Source organism: Musca vetustissima, unplaced genomic scaffold, assembly GCF_032173495.1.
Source record: "Musca vetustissima isolate MV318-11 ecotype Yass unplaced genomic scaffold, APGP_CSIRO_Mvet_v1 utg19501, whole genome shotgun sequence".
Taxonomy (NCBI): domain Eukaryota; kingdom Metazoa; phylum Arthropoda; class Insecta; order Diptera; family Muscidae; genus Musca; species Musca vetustissima.
This window is the reverse complement of record NW_026878934.1, coordinates 22,342-38,664: the sequence shown is the minus strand read 5'-3', so window position 1 is coordinate 38,664 and position 16,323 is coordinate 22,342. Positions and strand designations below refer to the sequence as shown.

Genomic DNA, 16,323 nt, shown 5'->3' with positions numbered 1-16,323 from the left:
ATAGTCGTTAAAAAATCCAAGCCTTGGTTGAGGTTCCAAAAAAATTGTTTAAACCAGTAAGAAAAGCAGTAAAGTCGGATTGGGCCGACTATATGATACCCTTCACCACTTTGGGTATATTCCTCATTGTATCCTAACAGACGTCGCCTTTTCGAAGGAACATTGAACAAACTTAAATATGTGATCTTTATTTATATGCAAACTTAGCACACATCGTTCTAGACTTAATTCAGAACGCTATGCCAAATATCGTGGGAGCTATATCTAACTCTGAACCGATTTTCCCCAATTTGTGCCAAATTTCATCCAAATGGGATCATAAATGCGACCTGTACTTTGTTTAAGATTTAACGGACAGATGGACGGACATACATAAAATCGACTCAAAAGGAACCATGTTTCAAAAAATATTCGTTAAAAAATCAACGTCTTGTTAGAGGTTCTAAAAAATATTAGTTAAAAAATATTGACAATCAGTAAGGAAAGTAGTAAAGTCGGACGGGGCCGACTATATGATACCCTTCACCACTTTGGGTATAATAAACAGGGCTATTATAATGAAATTGTATAAAATAAAATATGTGATATTTATTTAAATGGGGAACGACCTAGATCTATCCATAAACATGTCATTCGTTTGTTACAATGGGACAAAAGTATGTAAATCGACTTCAAACAAATATGAATAGGTCATCCGTTGGGCTTTGTCTGTACTTCTAGAAAACGCAGCTACGTAATTCTATGCTCATTTTCGTACGTTGTGCAAAATTTGATGCCATTCTGAATTTACTTAAAATCGGACGAATATATATATTTATATATATGGAAGCTATATCCACATATGAACCGATTTCAATGAAACTTGTCACAAGTTACTTTATACTAATTTTAGTACGTTTTGTTCCTATCAGCCATATAATGGTTCATTGGTGCGTCAATTACTTAAAATCAATCTATAATATAAGGTAGCTACATCTAAATCTCAACGATTTTCACGAAACTTGACACATCATACTGACTTAAATTCAGTATGCTACGCAACATAAGAACTTTGTACGCTATACCATATTTCGTGCAAATCAAACATTATATGTGGACTTTGGTGCACCATTTACATGAAATCGGACGAAACTATATATGGGAGCTATATCTGAATCTCGACCGATTTTCACGAAACTTGGCAGACATCACTCTAGGCTCAGTTCAGTAAGTTATGCCAAATTTCGTGAAAATCGAAAGATATATAGGGACTTTGGTGTACCATTTACATGAAATCGGACGAAACTATATATGGAAGCTATATCTAAATCTGGATCGATTTTCACGAAACTTGGCAGACATCACTCTAGGCGCAGTTCAGTACGTTATGCAAAATTTCGTGCAAATCGAAAGATATATAGGGACTTTGGTGCACCAAATACATGAAATCGGACTAAACTAAATTTGGGAGCTATATCTAAATCTGGACCGATTTCCGTGAAATTTGGCAGACATCACTCTAGGCTCAATTCAGTACGTTATGCCAAATTTCGTGAAAATCGAAAGATATATAGGGACTTTGGTGCACCATTTACATGAAATCGGACGAAACTATATATGGGAGCTATATCTAAATCTGGACCGATTTTCACGAAACTTGGCAGACATCACTCTAGGCGCAGTTTAGTACGTTATGCAAAATTTCGTGCAAATCGAAAGATATATAGGGACTTTGGTGCACCAAATACATGAAATCGGACTAAACTATATTTGGGAGCTATATCTAAATCTGGACCGATTTCCGTGAAATTTGGCAGACATCACTCTAGGCTCAATTCAGTGCGTTATGCCAAATTTCGTGGAAATTGAATGATATATAGGGACTTTGGTGTACCATTTACATGAAATCGGACGAAACTATATATGGGAGCTATATCTACCGATCCGATTTTCACGAAACTTGGCAGACATCACTCTAGGCTCAGTTCAGTAAGTTATGCCAAATTTCGTGAAAATCGAAAGATATATAGGGACTTTGGTGTACCATTTACATGAAATCGGACGAAACTATATATGGAAGCTATATCTAAATCTGGACCGATTTTCACGAAACTTGGCAGACATCACTCTAGGCGCAGTTCAGTACGTTATGCAAAATTTCGTGCAAATCGAAAGATATATAGGGACTTTGGTGCACCAAATACATGAAATCGGACTAAACTATATTTGGGATCTATATCTAAATCTGGACCGATTTCCGTGAAATTTGGCAGACATCACTCTATATCGAAAGATATATAGGGACTTTGGTGCACCAAATTCATGAAATCGGACGAAATTATATATGGGAGCTATATCTAAATCTGGACCGATTTCCATGAAACTTGGCAGACATCATTCTAGACCTAAATGATTAGGCTGTACCAAATTTCGAAAGATATATAGGGATCGTTTACATTAAATCGGTAAAATATATATATGGGAGCTATATCTAAATCTGAACCGATTTTTCCCAATTTCAATGGGGTTCTTCCTTGGGCCGAATAAGTGACCTATGCCAAATTTCATCCAATTCGGATTATAAATGCGACCTGTACTTTGTTTACAATTTAACATCGACAGACAGACGGACGGACATGCATAAATCGACTCAGAAAGTGATTCTATGCATATTCTCAAAAGGAACCATGTGTCTATCTCGTTTCCTCTTGCCTGTTACAAACATATGCACAAAGACATAATACCCTGTACCACAAAGTGGTGAAGGGTATAAAAAATCTCTAACATATCCACACCTTGGGTAGTCTTTAAAAAATTCACGCTTTGGTAGGCATTCCAAAAAAATCTCTAAAATATCCACGCCTTGGTAGAGGTTAAAAAAAACTCTAAAAAATCCAAGCTTTGGTAGAGAGGTTTCAAAAAATATTCGTTAAAAAATCCGCGGCTTGGTTGAGGTTCCAAAAAATATTTTTTAAAAAATCCACGCCTTGCTAGAGATTAGAAAATCTTTAATATTTCTTAAAAAATCCATATAAAGAAGCTATATGCAAATCTGAAGCCCGGGCCCCCAGGGCCGCCCCCTGCGTACGTCCCTGCCTGTAACACAGTGTGGTGAAGGGTTTATTAGAGGTTCGAGAAAATATTCTGTAAAAATACAAGACTTTAGCAGAGGTTTCAAAAAATGTTCGTTAAAAAATCAACGTCTTGTTAGAGGTTCCAAAAAATATTCGTTAAAAAATGTTCACAAAAGTGATGTTTTTAAAGTGGACCAAATATTATCGAAAAAATAGAAATAAAAATCATATATTTTTATGTTTTTATTTATTATTTTATATTAAAAAATATATATTTATTACAAAGTAAGTGCCCTGGATAGACTATCGGTAATTCTATTTATCGATGTTCCAGTGTTGTTTGTCGGTTGGCCATGTCGGGAAAATTCCCCATCTGCTGATCTATGATAATGGTGGACATGATGTGGATGATGATGGTGACGAAATAGGTGATGATGATCCCATGGATTATGATGATGATGATGGCGATGGCGACGATGATGATGATGATGATGTATGAATGGATGTCTCCAATAGTGCAGTGGTTTAAAAGTAATGCGCACAGCATGGGGATGACAACGCCGATGTGATGAAATTTCATCATATTCCGAAATAAATTCAATATCTGGATCACCTGATTCAGAACCACAATTGGTGTTATTTGATATTTCAATATTATTTCCTCGCTGGTCATTGTTGTTGCATTTTATGCCTCCAATTCTATACCTTCTATGTGGTGGCCTGAAATCTGCAGTACGCATCTGTTGAGCCATAGCCTCCATCAAATTTTGTAACATTTCTTGAGTTTCTTGTCCTCTTCTCGTGGCCCTGTGCCACCTGGTTATTACAGTATCTTCTTCCATTTCAGTAGAATTTTGAACATCCCGAACAACATGCCTTGAAGTTGAGGGATTCAAATCCAATGGCTCTGAGTGTTCGTCCTCAGCTGAATTGCCAGTATTTGACATTTTATGATGAAATACTTATTTGTTGTGAAATTAAGAAGTAAACAGATTTCTTTGTTTAGATTTGTTGGTGGCTTTTTTTGCGTTCCGATGTTTCTACATCGGCCGTTGATGTTCGAATGTTCGATGAATGTGCTGTAGTTAAGGTTTTAAGGTGAGAGTATTTGCCTCTTGACTGTAGTGTTCTCAGCGCTCTTTTTCTATTAATTCTCACTAGTAAACAAAATAAAAGTGTTTGCATACTCAAACAAATATCTTGATAAGAGAACACAGTGTTCGGAATAGGTAAAAAATTATCCGATCTTTAGAAGTCACTTTGAGTAGTTATCAAGGGGTAGATTTTTTTATAATTTATTTTCATTGCCTATCAAAAACTATTTTTTGTGCTGCTAAGAAGGTGTGGATTTTTTAAGAAATATTTTTTTGAGGATTTTTTCAAGATTCATTTTTGGGTAGCTATCAAGGCGTGGATTTTTTAAAGAAATTTTTTTGAGTAGCTATCAAGGCGTGAATTTTTTAAAGAAATTTTTTTGAGTAGCTATCAAGGCGTGGATTTTTTAAAGAAATTTTTTTGAGTAGCTATCAAGGCGTGGATTTTTTAAAGAATTTTTTTGAGTAGCTATCAAGGCGTGGATTTTTTAAAGAAATTTTTTTGGATTTTTTAAAGAAATTTTTTTGAGTAGCTATCAAGGCGTGGATTTTTTAAAGAAATTTTTTTGAGTAGCTATCAAGGCGTGGATTTTTTAAAGAAATTTTTTTGAGTAGCTATCAAGGCGTGGATTTTTTAAAGAATTTTTTTTTTGAGTAGCTATCAAGGCGTGGATTTTTTAAAGAATTTTTTTTTTGAGTAGCTATCAAGGCGTGGATTTTTTAAAGAAATTTTTTTGAGTAGTTATCAAGGCGTGGATTTTTTAAAGAAATTTTTTTGAGTAGCTATTAAGTGGAGAATTTTTTAAAAATAAGATTTTTTGAAGTAAAAAATTTTTGAGTAGCTAACAAGTGGTGAATTTTTTTAAAAATGAGATTTTTTGAAGAAAAAAAAATTTTGAGTATCTATCAAGGCGTGAATTTTTTAAAGGAAAAAAAATTAATAACTATCAAGGCGTGGATTTTATACCGAAAAAAAATTTAATAACTATAAAGGCGTGGATTTTATACCGAAAAAAAATTGTGTAGCTATCAAGGCGTGAATTTTATAAAAAAAAAATTATAAAAGAAATCATCATCCTTTAAATTTTTTGAGTAGATAAAGGAGTGGATTTTTAAAAGTCATCATCCTTTAAATTTTTTTTCGAATTGTCCTACTCTTTTTGTGGTTACGAATTTCACACTGCTGTTACATTTGCAAACAGCATCAATTCACTAATTCCGATTGGAATTTAGCCCATAACCACTGTGTACTTCAAATAAAACAAATATATATTTTTAAATTTAAACATTTTTTTATTTTTTTTATTAATTTTAAACATTATTATTTGTTTTTTTTTGAGATTTTATTTTTATTATTTTAGAAATCTACGATATTTTTATATGGTCAGTGCCATTGGCAGTCTATTTTCGATTGAATGAGTGCAGGAATGACTGGATTTTCTACTGGGAAAATCACGTGTAGCTGAATATCCACGAGAACGTCCTCTGGAGTGGCCTCTAGAATGGCCACGTGATCGTCCCCTAGAATGTCCTCTAGAGTGACCACGTGATCGTCCCCGGGAACGACTGCGATCACGTTTACGATCATGGCCACGAGAATGAGAACGATTTCGCCGTCCATGATGGCCACTGAAATGTTGTCGTCGTTTATGTTCATCTAGAGCTTTGCTGTGACAGGATATAATTTCAATTTCACTATCACAAGAACTTGAACTAGTAGCACTACTATCACTTTCATTTATTTTGTATTTGTGATTAATCTTTTTATTTTTATATTGACCAATATTATGCTTCTTATTATCCTTTCTACACTGGCATTCCGTGCTTAGATGACCACTCATTTCTGACATAACTTCCTGCAGCAGAATTTGAGCTTCATTTGCCGTTTTCATTGCCTTGTGCCATTTTATTAGCAACATTTGACTATTGTCGGCTTCACCCTCCATGCAAATTGGATTTTCGATAGAACACATTCTCACTTGATTTTCTTATCTCTTAGATTCTCACACACCCACTGTTTACAAAGAACTGATGATGTTTCATTTCCATTTGTTGCTTTTATACTGAATTACGATTCGCATTGTTTTACCGTATTTCTTTCGTTCGCTTGTTGCATTACAGCAACATGACCAGATTCCAAAACTGTGTACGTTTATAAACGTTTACATTAGCTGAACGTTTATTTGAGTCATCATTTTATCTGACACGTGAGTAAACGTTTATAAACGTTTGACAAACATTAGATAATATTTGATATGTAAAGACCCCCATGGATCAATGCACTGGAAGGGGAAAAACAATTGGTTGTACCGTTTGATATAATTATGCTATACAAAATAGATATAATGAGTCAATATTTTTATGTAGAAAAATATAAAATTGTCGTAAGGAACGAATCAGACGATTTTTTTTTTGAAGACTATAGGCGTGGATTTTTCAAATAATATTTTTTTGGAGACTACAGGCGTGGAATTTTCAAAGAATATTTTCTCGGAGACTATAGGCGTGGATTTTTCAAAGAATATTTTTTTGGAGACTATAGGCGTGGATTTTTCAAAGAAAATTTTTTGGAGACTACAGGCATGAATTTTTTAACGAATATTTTTTTTTGCGACTGACTATAGGCGTGGATTTTTCAAAGAATATTTTTTTGGAGACTATAGGCGTGGATTTTTCAAAGAATATTTTCTCGGAGACTATGGGCGTGGATTTTTCAAAGAATATTTTTTTGGAGACTATAGGCGTGGATTTTTCAAAGAATATTTTCTCGGAGACTATGGGCGTGGATTTTTCAAAGAATATTTTTTTGGAGACTATAGGCGTGGATTTTTCAAAGAATATTTTTTTTGGAGACTATAGGCGTGGATTTTTCAAAGAATATTTTTTCGGAGACTATGGGCGTGGATTTTTCAAATAATATTTTTTTGGAGACTATAGGCGTGGATTTTTCAAAGAATATTTTTTTGGAGACTATAGGCGTGGATTTTTCAAAGAATATTTTTTTGGAGACTATAGGCGTGGATTTTTCAAAGAATATTTTTTTGGAGACTATAGGCGTCGATTTTTCAAAGAATATTTTTTGGAGACTATAGGCGTGGATTTTTCAAAGAATATTTTTTTGGAGACTATAGGCGTGGATTTTTCAAAGAATATTTCTTTGGAGACTATAGGCGTGGATTTTTCAAAGAATATTTCTTTGGAGACTATAGGCGTGGATTTTTCAAAGAATATTTCTTTGGAGACTATAGGCGTGGATTTTTCAATGAATATTTTTTTGGAGACTATAGGCATGGATTTTTCAAAGAATATTTTTTTGGAGACTATAGGCGTGGATTTTTCAAAAAATATTTTTTTGGAAACTATAGGCGTGGATTTTTCAAAAAATATTTTTTGGAGACTATAGGCGTGGATTTTTCAAAGAATATTTTTTTGGAGACTATAGGCATGGATTTTTCAAAGAATATTTTTTTGGAGACTATAGGCGTGGATTTTTCAAAGAATATTTTTTTGGAGACTATAGGCGTGGATTTTTCAAAGAATATTTTTTTGGAGACTATAGGCGTGGATTTTTCAAAGAATATTTTTTTGGAGACTATAGGCGTGGATTTTTCAAAGAATATTTTTTTTGGAGATTTTTCAAATAATATTTTTTTGGAGATTTTTCAAAGAATATTTTTTTGAAGACTATAGGCGTGGATTTTTCAAAGAATATTTTTTTGGAGATTTTTCAAAGAATATTTTTTTGGAGACTATGGGCGTGGATTTTTCAAAGAATATTTTTTTGGAGATTATAGGCGTGGATTTTTCAAAAAATTATTTTTGGAGACTATGGGCGTGGATTTTTCAAAGAATATTTTTTGGAGACTATAGGCGTGCATTTTTCAAAAAATATTTTTTTGGAGACTATGGGCGTGGATTTTTCAAAAAAATATACTTTTGGAGACTGTAGGCGTGGATTTTTTAAAGAATACTTTTTTGGAGACTATGTGCGTGGATTTTTCAAAGAATATTTTTTTGGAGACTATAGGCGTGCATTTTTTAAAAAATATATTTTTGAGACTGTAGGCTTGGATTTTCCAAAAAATATTTTTTGGAGACTATAGGCGTGGATTTTTCAAAGAATATTTTCTCGGAGACTATGGGCGTGGATTTTTCAAAGAATATTTTTTTGGAGACTATAGGCGTGGATTTTTCAAAGAATATTTTTTGGAGACTATAGGCGTGGATTTTTCAAAGAATATTTTTTTGGAGACTATAGGCGTGGATTTTTCAAAGAATATTTTTTTGGAGACTATAGGCGTGGATTTTTCAAAGAATATTTTTTTGGAGACTATTGGTGTGGATTTTTCAAAGAATATTTTTTTGGAGACTATAGGCGTGGATTTTTCAAAGAATATTTTTTTGGAGACTATAGGCGTGGATTTTTCAAAGAATATTTTTTTGGAGACTATAGGCGTGGATTTTTCAAAGAATATTTTTTTGGAGACTATAGGCGTGGATTTTTCAAAGAATATTTTTTTTGGAGACTATAGGCGTGGATTTTTCAAAGAATATTTTTTTGGAGACTATAGGCGTGGATTTTTCAAAGAATATTTTTTTGGAGACTATAGGCGTGGATTTTTCAAAAAAATATTTTTTTTGGAGACTATAGGCGTGGATTTTTCAAAGAATATTTTTTTGGAGACTATAGGCGTGGATTTTTCAAAGAATATTTTTTTGGAGACTATAGGCGTGGATTTTTCAAAGAATATTTTTTTGGAGACTATAGGCGTGGATTTTTCAAAGAATATTTTTTTGGAGACTATAGGCGTGGATTTTTCAAAGAATTTTTTTTTTATTGGAGACTATAGGCGTGGATTTTTCAAAGAATTTTTTATTGGAGACTATAGGCGTGGATTTTTCAAAGAATATTTTTTTGGAGACTATAGGCGTGGATTTTTCAAAGAATATTTTTTTGGAGACTATAGGCGTGGATTTTTCAAAGAATATTTTTTTGGAGACTATAGGCGTGGATTTTTCAAAGAATATTTTTTTGGAGACTATAGGCGTGGATTTTTCAAAGAATATTTTTTTGGAGACTATAGGCGTGGATTTTTCAAAGAATATTTTTTTGGAGACTATAGGCGTGGATTTTTCAAAGAATATTTTTGTTTTTGTAGACAAATCAACTTTATTAATTTTTTGATCAAATAAATGCTAAAAATATAAATAAATTGTATGAATATTCGCGGCGCAAATTAGCGAGAAATCTCAATACAACATTATGTAATACATACAACATTATGCAATTCTAAGCGATTTGTTATCAGCGTTTAAACGTTTAAAAACGTTTGCCCTGACTTGCGGCACGTGACAGTGTTGATGACTCATGCCATATGTAAACATTTTAAATTGAAATATATTTTGTGCACAGTGTTTTAAACAAATATCAAGTCGTGCATAAAAATATTAAACAAAAACTATTTTTTGAACAACTACATCGAAGTACACATTTTTCAAAATGTATTTCAACTACTATTAAGGCGAGGATTAAAAAAAAAAAATATTTTGTGGGTCAACTATCTATGCGAAATTTTTGAAAAAAATATTTTGGCTTTTTTAGAAAATAATTTTTTAGTAAGTTTAAGGGAACCCCCCATTCTCGATTTTAATTTTTCAAGATTTTCAATGGGCTGGTAAATCAATACCAATGCTTGTTAAGGTTTGTAACTTTACACATATATAATTGAAGATTTAAAATAGAAGAAAAATAATTTACAAAAAATTTTTGTTGTTGTTTTTGTAATTAAAGAAAAGTCCTTATTTTTGATGGCGGGCGTGATAACGTCTCACTGAAACATCGGAATCCGAAAATTCCAACGGTGTTAGAAAGAGTACATGTCTGGCTCTCGTATGAACTAGGATTATTGACTTCACTCTAAAATTAACAAAATGACGGACCTTTGAAAAAATATTTTTGGAAAATCACAAATTTTTTACGAAAACCAAAATTAAAAAATAAGGAAAATCTTCACCGATTGGCTTTATCCTAGTTCATACGATAGCTATACACTCACAGAGAAACGTGTAAAAATTTGAAATCGATTGGATTATTAGTTTTTGAGTTATCGTGTCCGCCATTCGCAAAAAAATGTTTCAAGAAAAACGCGTTTAAAGTTTGAGAAGCCCTTCAGCCGGCACTTGATGCTGACACAATAAATCGGCTATATCTTCAAGAGTTCTTGAGATTTTCATTTGAAAATTTGTAGGGACATTCTTTAGTTAGTGTAGATTCGAATTATCTCTTAAGGTGGGTATTTTTATACCCTTCAGCACACTGTGGTACAGGGTATTATGTCTTTGTGCATATTTTTGTAACAATAAAAGGAAACGAGATAGACACATGGTTCCTTTTGAGAATATGCATACAATCACTTTCACTTTTCGTCCGATTTAATGTAAATGGTGCACCAAGGTCCCTATATATCTTTCGATTTGCACGAAATTTGGCACAGCGTAATGAATTAGGTCTAGAATGATGTGTGTTAAGTTTCCTGAAAATCGGTTCAGATTTAGATATAGCTTCCATTAAATCGTCCGATTTAATGTATATGGTCCTCCAAAGTCCCTATATATCTTTCGATTTGCACAAAATTTGACACAGCGTAATGAATTAGGTCTAGAATGATGTGTGTTAAGTTTCCAGAAAATCGGTTCAGGTTTAGATATAGCTCACATATATATTTTCGTCCGATTTAATGTAATTTGTGCACCAAAGTCCCTATATATCTTTCGATTTGCACGAAATTTTGCACAGCGTAATGAATTAGGCCTAAAAATATGTGTGTTAAGTTTCCTGAAAATCGGTTCATATTTAGATATAGCTCCCATATATATTTTCGTCTGATTTAATGTAAATTGTGCACCAAAGTCACTATATATTTTTCGATTTGCACGAAATTAATGAAATGAATTAGGCCTAGAAATATGTGTGTTAAGTTTCCTGGAAATCGGTTCAGGTTTAGATATAGCTCCCATACATATTTACGTCCGATTTAATGTAAATTGTGCACCAAAGTTCCTATATATCTATCGATTTGCACGAAATTTTCCACAACGTAATGAAATAGGTCTAAAAATATGTGTGTTAAGTTTCCTGAAATTCGGTTCAGATTTAGATATAGCTCCCATTTATATTTTCGTCCGATTTAAAGTAAATGGTGTACCAAAGTCTCTTAATATATTTCGATTTGCACGAAATTTTGTACAGCGTAATGAATTAGGTCTAAAATGACGTGTGTTAAGTTTCCTGAAATCGGTTCAGACTTAGATATAGCATCTATATCTGACCAAAAGAAAAATTTGGTATCAGTTGCAGAATGACATGTTTATTGATCCAATTTGATTTTACTGGTCCTTTAAAAATGCGACGTCTGTTAGGATTCATCTGTTGAATATACCCAAAGTGGTGAGGGGCATAATATAGTCGACCTCGTCCGACTTTACTACTTTCCTTAATCGTTTTTTTTAATATTTGTCGACCAATTAGTGGATTTTTAAAAATATATTATTATTTTTTTAAATTGTTTTTGCAAAATAGTCAGGCTTAATCCCAGTTTGTTGTTTTTATAAAAAACAACTATTTATTAGTGGGGAATGTATGGCATTGTCCGCCGAGGGGTAAGGCAGGGAAGACTATAGTTTCGGATCTCGCCACTGATCCTCATCAGTTCCCTTAGTTTTTTGTTGGGATATTCTCCCCAGAAGCTATTAATAGCTTCTTTACAAAAAACCTTTCAAACCCAAATGTCTCTTGTGACAATTCGAAGTTCTTACGTTACCAGTGATACGACCCCAATGAGAAGTTCGTTTCGTTGGCGCCTGACTTCGTGGTCAACAAGGCATTTACAGACAACTATCGCTGGATTTTTTGAGTAGCTATCAAGGCGTAGATTTTTTATAAAAACAATTTTAGTAGTTATCAAGGCGTACTTTTTGTAAAAGAAATATTTTTGAGTAGCTTTAAAGGAATGAATTTTTAAAAGAGATGTTTTTGAGTGCCTATCAAGGCGTGAATTTTTAAAATAATATTTTTTGGCGTAGGCGTAGATTTAAAAAAAAAAAATTATGTTTTAATAGCTATCGAAATGTGAGTATAAAGAGCATTTTTTGTATAACTATGAATGCAAGGATTAAAAAAATATTTTTTGAGTAGCTTTTAAGGCGTTGATTTTAAAAATATTTTTTTTAATTTTTGGCCTGGATTAAAAAATATTTTTAACACAGTATCATAGCTAAACTTTTTAACAAATTTCCAAATCGGGAGTTTTCTTTTTCACAAAGAGACCACGTCATAGAAATAAGTGCAAAAATGTATATAATATTTAAATAACCAAGCCGAGGGTGTTAATTTGTTGTTATAAGAGGCAACAACAACAACAATAATTATTATCAATTTAATTGTTATCAGTAATTAGGTGACTGGGGGTATTGGTTGTTTCGATATGTCGCACGTCTCTTCGGCAATGAAAATTGTTTTGGAAAATCAGTAAGCGAGAGAGTCAGAGTGTGTGACTGAGAGATAGTAATGAGTAAGGATGAGTAATGTACGCACTGTAATTCAAGCAAACGTTTATCAACGTTTTACTACCTCTCCTAACCCACCCAAACAAACATAAATCATGGACAAGGGGAAAAAACGATTTTTCTAGATACGAATTTCATGAGTTTTTGATCCCGCAACGAAAATTAAAATACTCCAAGCGACCGGTTAATGATCGACTGAAATAATATAAAAGGCAAATGCCGGCATACAAATGCTAGCAGTCAAGTGGAGCCAGCCATCGAACCGCAAAGTGCAGAGCAGAGTCGAACTACAAAACAAATAAATACTATTTCACAACAAATAATTGCAAAACGCAAAATAAAAAAATTATTTTACAACAATAAAAATTATTTGAACGATCAAAACCAAGCAATTTGAAGGACATGTCCGAAATCGAACACGACGGCCTTCCACTTATGGACGACGAACAACCTGTTATAATGGAATGCCCAAATTGTGATCAGGAGGTTCTGGAGGTCAACCAGGAGGCAGATACTACTATGCCTGAGGCCTCGACAATTACCAAAAAACATTACAAGAAAGCCATCAAGGCCCTCATGAAATCCTACAAGGCCCAAAAAACCTTGGAGAGAGTTATGCTAAGTATGGCCGATGAAATGTGTAACAACGGGGAGAAAGACGCTGAGAATGAACATGGAAAAGGTGCTAAGAAACATAAACGTCGTCATCGTTCACGATCATCAACGTCGTCGGGAACAAGTAGTGGAACTAGCAGTGGTACTAGTAGCGGCACTAGTTCTAGCTCCAGTGAAAGTGAAGTAGAAGAAAATGACAAGAAAAAGAAATCGAAACATCATAAAACGAAATCTAGTTCTAGTAGCTCAAGTGAAAGTGAAGTGGAACTGGACAAGAAAAAGAAATCGAAACATCAAAAAAAGAAATCGAAACATCATAAAAGTAAATCAACTTCCAGCTCTAATTCTAGTAGCTCCAGTTCTAGTGAAAGTGAAGATGAACTGGAATTGAAATCGAAACATCAAAAAAAGAAATCGAAACATCATAAAACGAAATCTAGTTCCAGTTCTAGTAGCTCAAGTTCTAGTGAAAGTGAAGTTGAACTGGACAAGAAAAAGAAATCGAAACACCATAAAACGAAATCTAGTTCTAGCTCTAGTTCTAGTAGCTCAAGTTCTAGTGAAAGTGAAGTGGAACTGGACAATAAAAAGAAATCGAAACATCAAAAGCAGAAATCGAAACATCAAAAAACGAAATCTAGTTCCAGCTCTAGTTCTAGTAGCTCAAGTTCTAGTGAAAGTGAAGTGGAACGGGATAACAAAATGAAATCTAAACATCATGGTCGCCGTCCACATCATATGCCACCATTCTGTGGAATGTGGGGATATCCTCCATTTGGTTGTCCCGCAATGTCCCGTTCTAACTGCTGTGGTATGGTAGGTATTGCAACGTGTCAAAAACGGCTGGGAGAAATGAAGAAGCACCATGACTGCCATGAGAAGCATGTTAGCCGTTCTCGTTCCCACTCTCGTGGACGTCAATGTGAAATGAAGAAGAATCACCATGGCCATCATAAGCGCCACGTGAGCCGCTCTCGTTCCCGCTCGCACTCTCGCGGACGTCAATGTGAAATGATGAAGAATCATCATGGTCATCATAAGCGTCATGTGAGTCGTTCTCGTTCCCGTTCTCACTCCCGTGGACGTCAATGTGAAATGATGAAGAAGCATCATGGTCATCATAAGCGCCATGTGAGCCGCTCTCGTTCCCGTTCTCACTCTCGCGGACGTCAATGTGAAATGAAGAAGAAACATCATGGTCATCATAAGCGCCATGTGAGCCGCTCTCGTTCCCGTTCTCACTCTCGCGGACGTCAATGTGAAATGAAGAAGAACCACCATGGCCATCATAAGCGTCATGTAAGCCGCTCTCGTTCCCGTTCTCACTCTCGTGGACGTCAATGTGAAATGAAGAAGAACCATGATGGTCATCATAAGCGTCATGTGAGTAGATCTCGTTCCCGTTCTCATTCTCGCGGACGTCAATGTGAAATGAAGAAGAATCATCCCAAGCGTCATATGAGCCGATCTCGTTCCCGTTCCCACTCTCGCGGACGTCAATGTGAAATGAAGAAGCACTGCCAAGGCCATTATATGCATCAAGGCAATAATAAACCGGGATGTGGAAGAAATGCGTATGTGCACTATAAGGCAGCGTCTTCGTCAAGTTCCAGCTCCAGTTCGAGTAGCAGCAGCAGTAGTGACGAAGAATATAAAGCGAAATTCCACGGCAAAGGTAAAAAATATCACAAGAAAATGTCCTCGTCTAGTTCAAGTTCCAGCAGTAGCGAAGATGAGTCACCCAAACACCAGCGCACACCCCACTGTCCCCAAATGGCTATGATGTTTGGTCGTTTTGCCAATCATCCGATTATGAGGAACTGGCCATGTTCGAAAATGTTTGGACTTGGTGGCAACCCGTTTATGATGCAACAACGTAATATGATGTTCAGGCATCCATGGATGAAGTGTCATCAAGGATTTGGTGGTGGTTGCCCCACTTTCCCTGGCCGTATGCCACATTTTGGATGTTTCTAAAAAAATAATAAAATTGCAGCTAAACGAACAACAGTATTGCTAAATATATAAAGCGATTATATGTTATATAGATATGTATGTAAACAAATATTTGATAAGCAAAAATTCGATAAAAAAAGATAAAAATTAAAAAAAAAAACAATTGCACAATTTTAAAGACTAAATAAAATAAAAAAATGCACCCCTTGCAAAACACATATCATATTGAGTTTTATTTAGTACAATACATAAGAAAAGGATTTAAGTAAAATCAGTTTCATAAAACAAGCAAGAATAATAGATTAAAAATTATAATTCTAAACGATTTTTGATAATAAGAATTTTCCATAAAATTCCATCCAAATTTTTTAATAAAAAATTCACATCTTTATTCCTGGATTTCTAACGAGGCTTTAATGGCGGAGATTAAAAAGAATATTTCTGAATATTTCGGCTGAAGATAGAATCTTGAAATTTTGGGTGAGGGCCACAGATAAGGCTGGGTTTTAGGAAATTCGTACTAGAACGGTACGAAAAGTACTAAATGTGGTACCATTGAATTTTAAATGATAGTTACTGATGGAGTGTGGAATAGGAATAGCAAAGAGTTTTTTGGACATTCGAACTATAAATATGCGAAAAGTACGAAAATGTACTAAATTTAGTACAATTTGATAGCATATGAATAAATATAGCTAAGAACTTGAAGTTTGGAATGCAAATTAGGGTTGAGAAATAGGATCGATATAAGGAGATGGGGTTGAAAGTGTATACTCATGTATACGAAAAGTACTACATTTGTTAGAAATTTAATTTGGAGGTACAAATGGAGCTGGAATTCTGAAATTTAAATTAACATTACCGTCGGAGTGTAGAATTGGGATATGTATGTAGTTTTGGAAAGTTTTACTATTGTGTACGGAAGTACTAAATCATACTATAATTGGTACAATCTGGATTTTGGTGAACTGATAGAGCTGGGATACTAAAATTTGGAGATAGGATCATTGTTGAGGTGTGGATTTGGTGTATATAGGACA

At 34.1% G+C, this 16,323-nt stretch overlaps 1 protein-coding gene across 1 annotated transcript; it reads left to right on the top strand.

Moving 5' to 3' along the window:
- Positions 1-13,114: 13,114 nt before the first annotated feature.
- Positions 13,115-15,304, top strand: LOC133323714 (serine/arginine-rich splicing factor 4-like). The gene has a single exon (XM_061532635.1). The coding sequence runs from the start codon at positions 13,115-13,117 to the stop codon at positions 15,302-15,304; it is 2,190 nt and encodes a 729-aa protein (XP_061388619.1).
- The last annotated feature ends 1,019 nt before the right edge of the window (positions 15,305-16,323 follow it).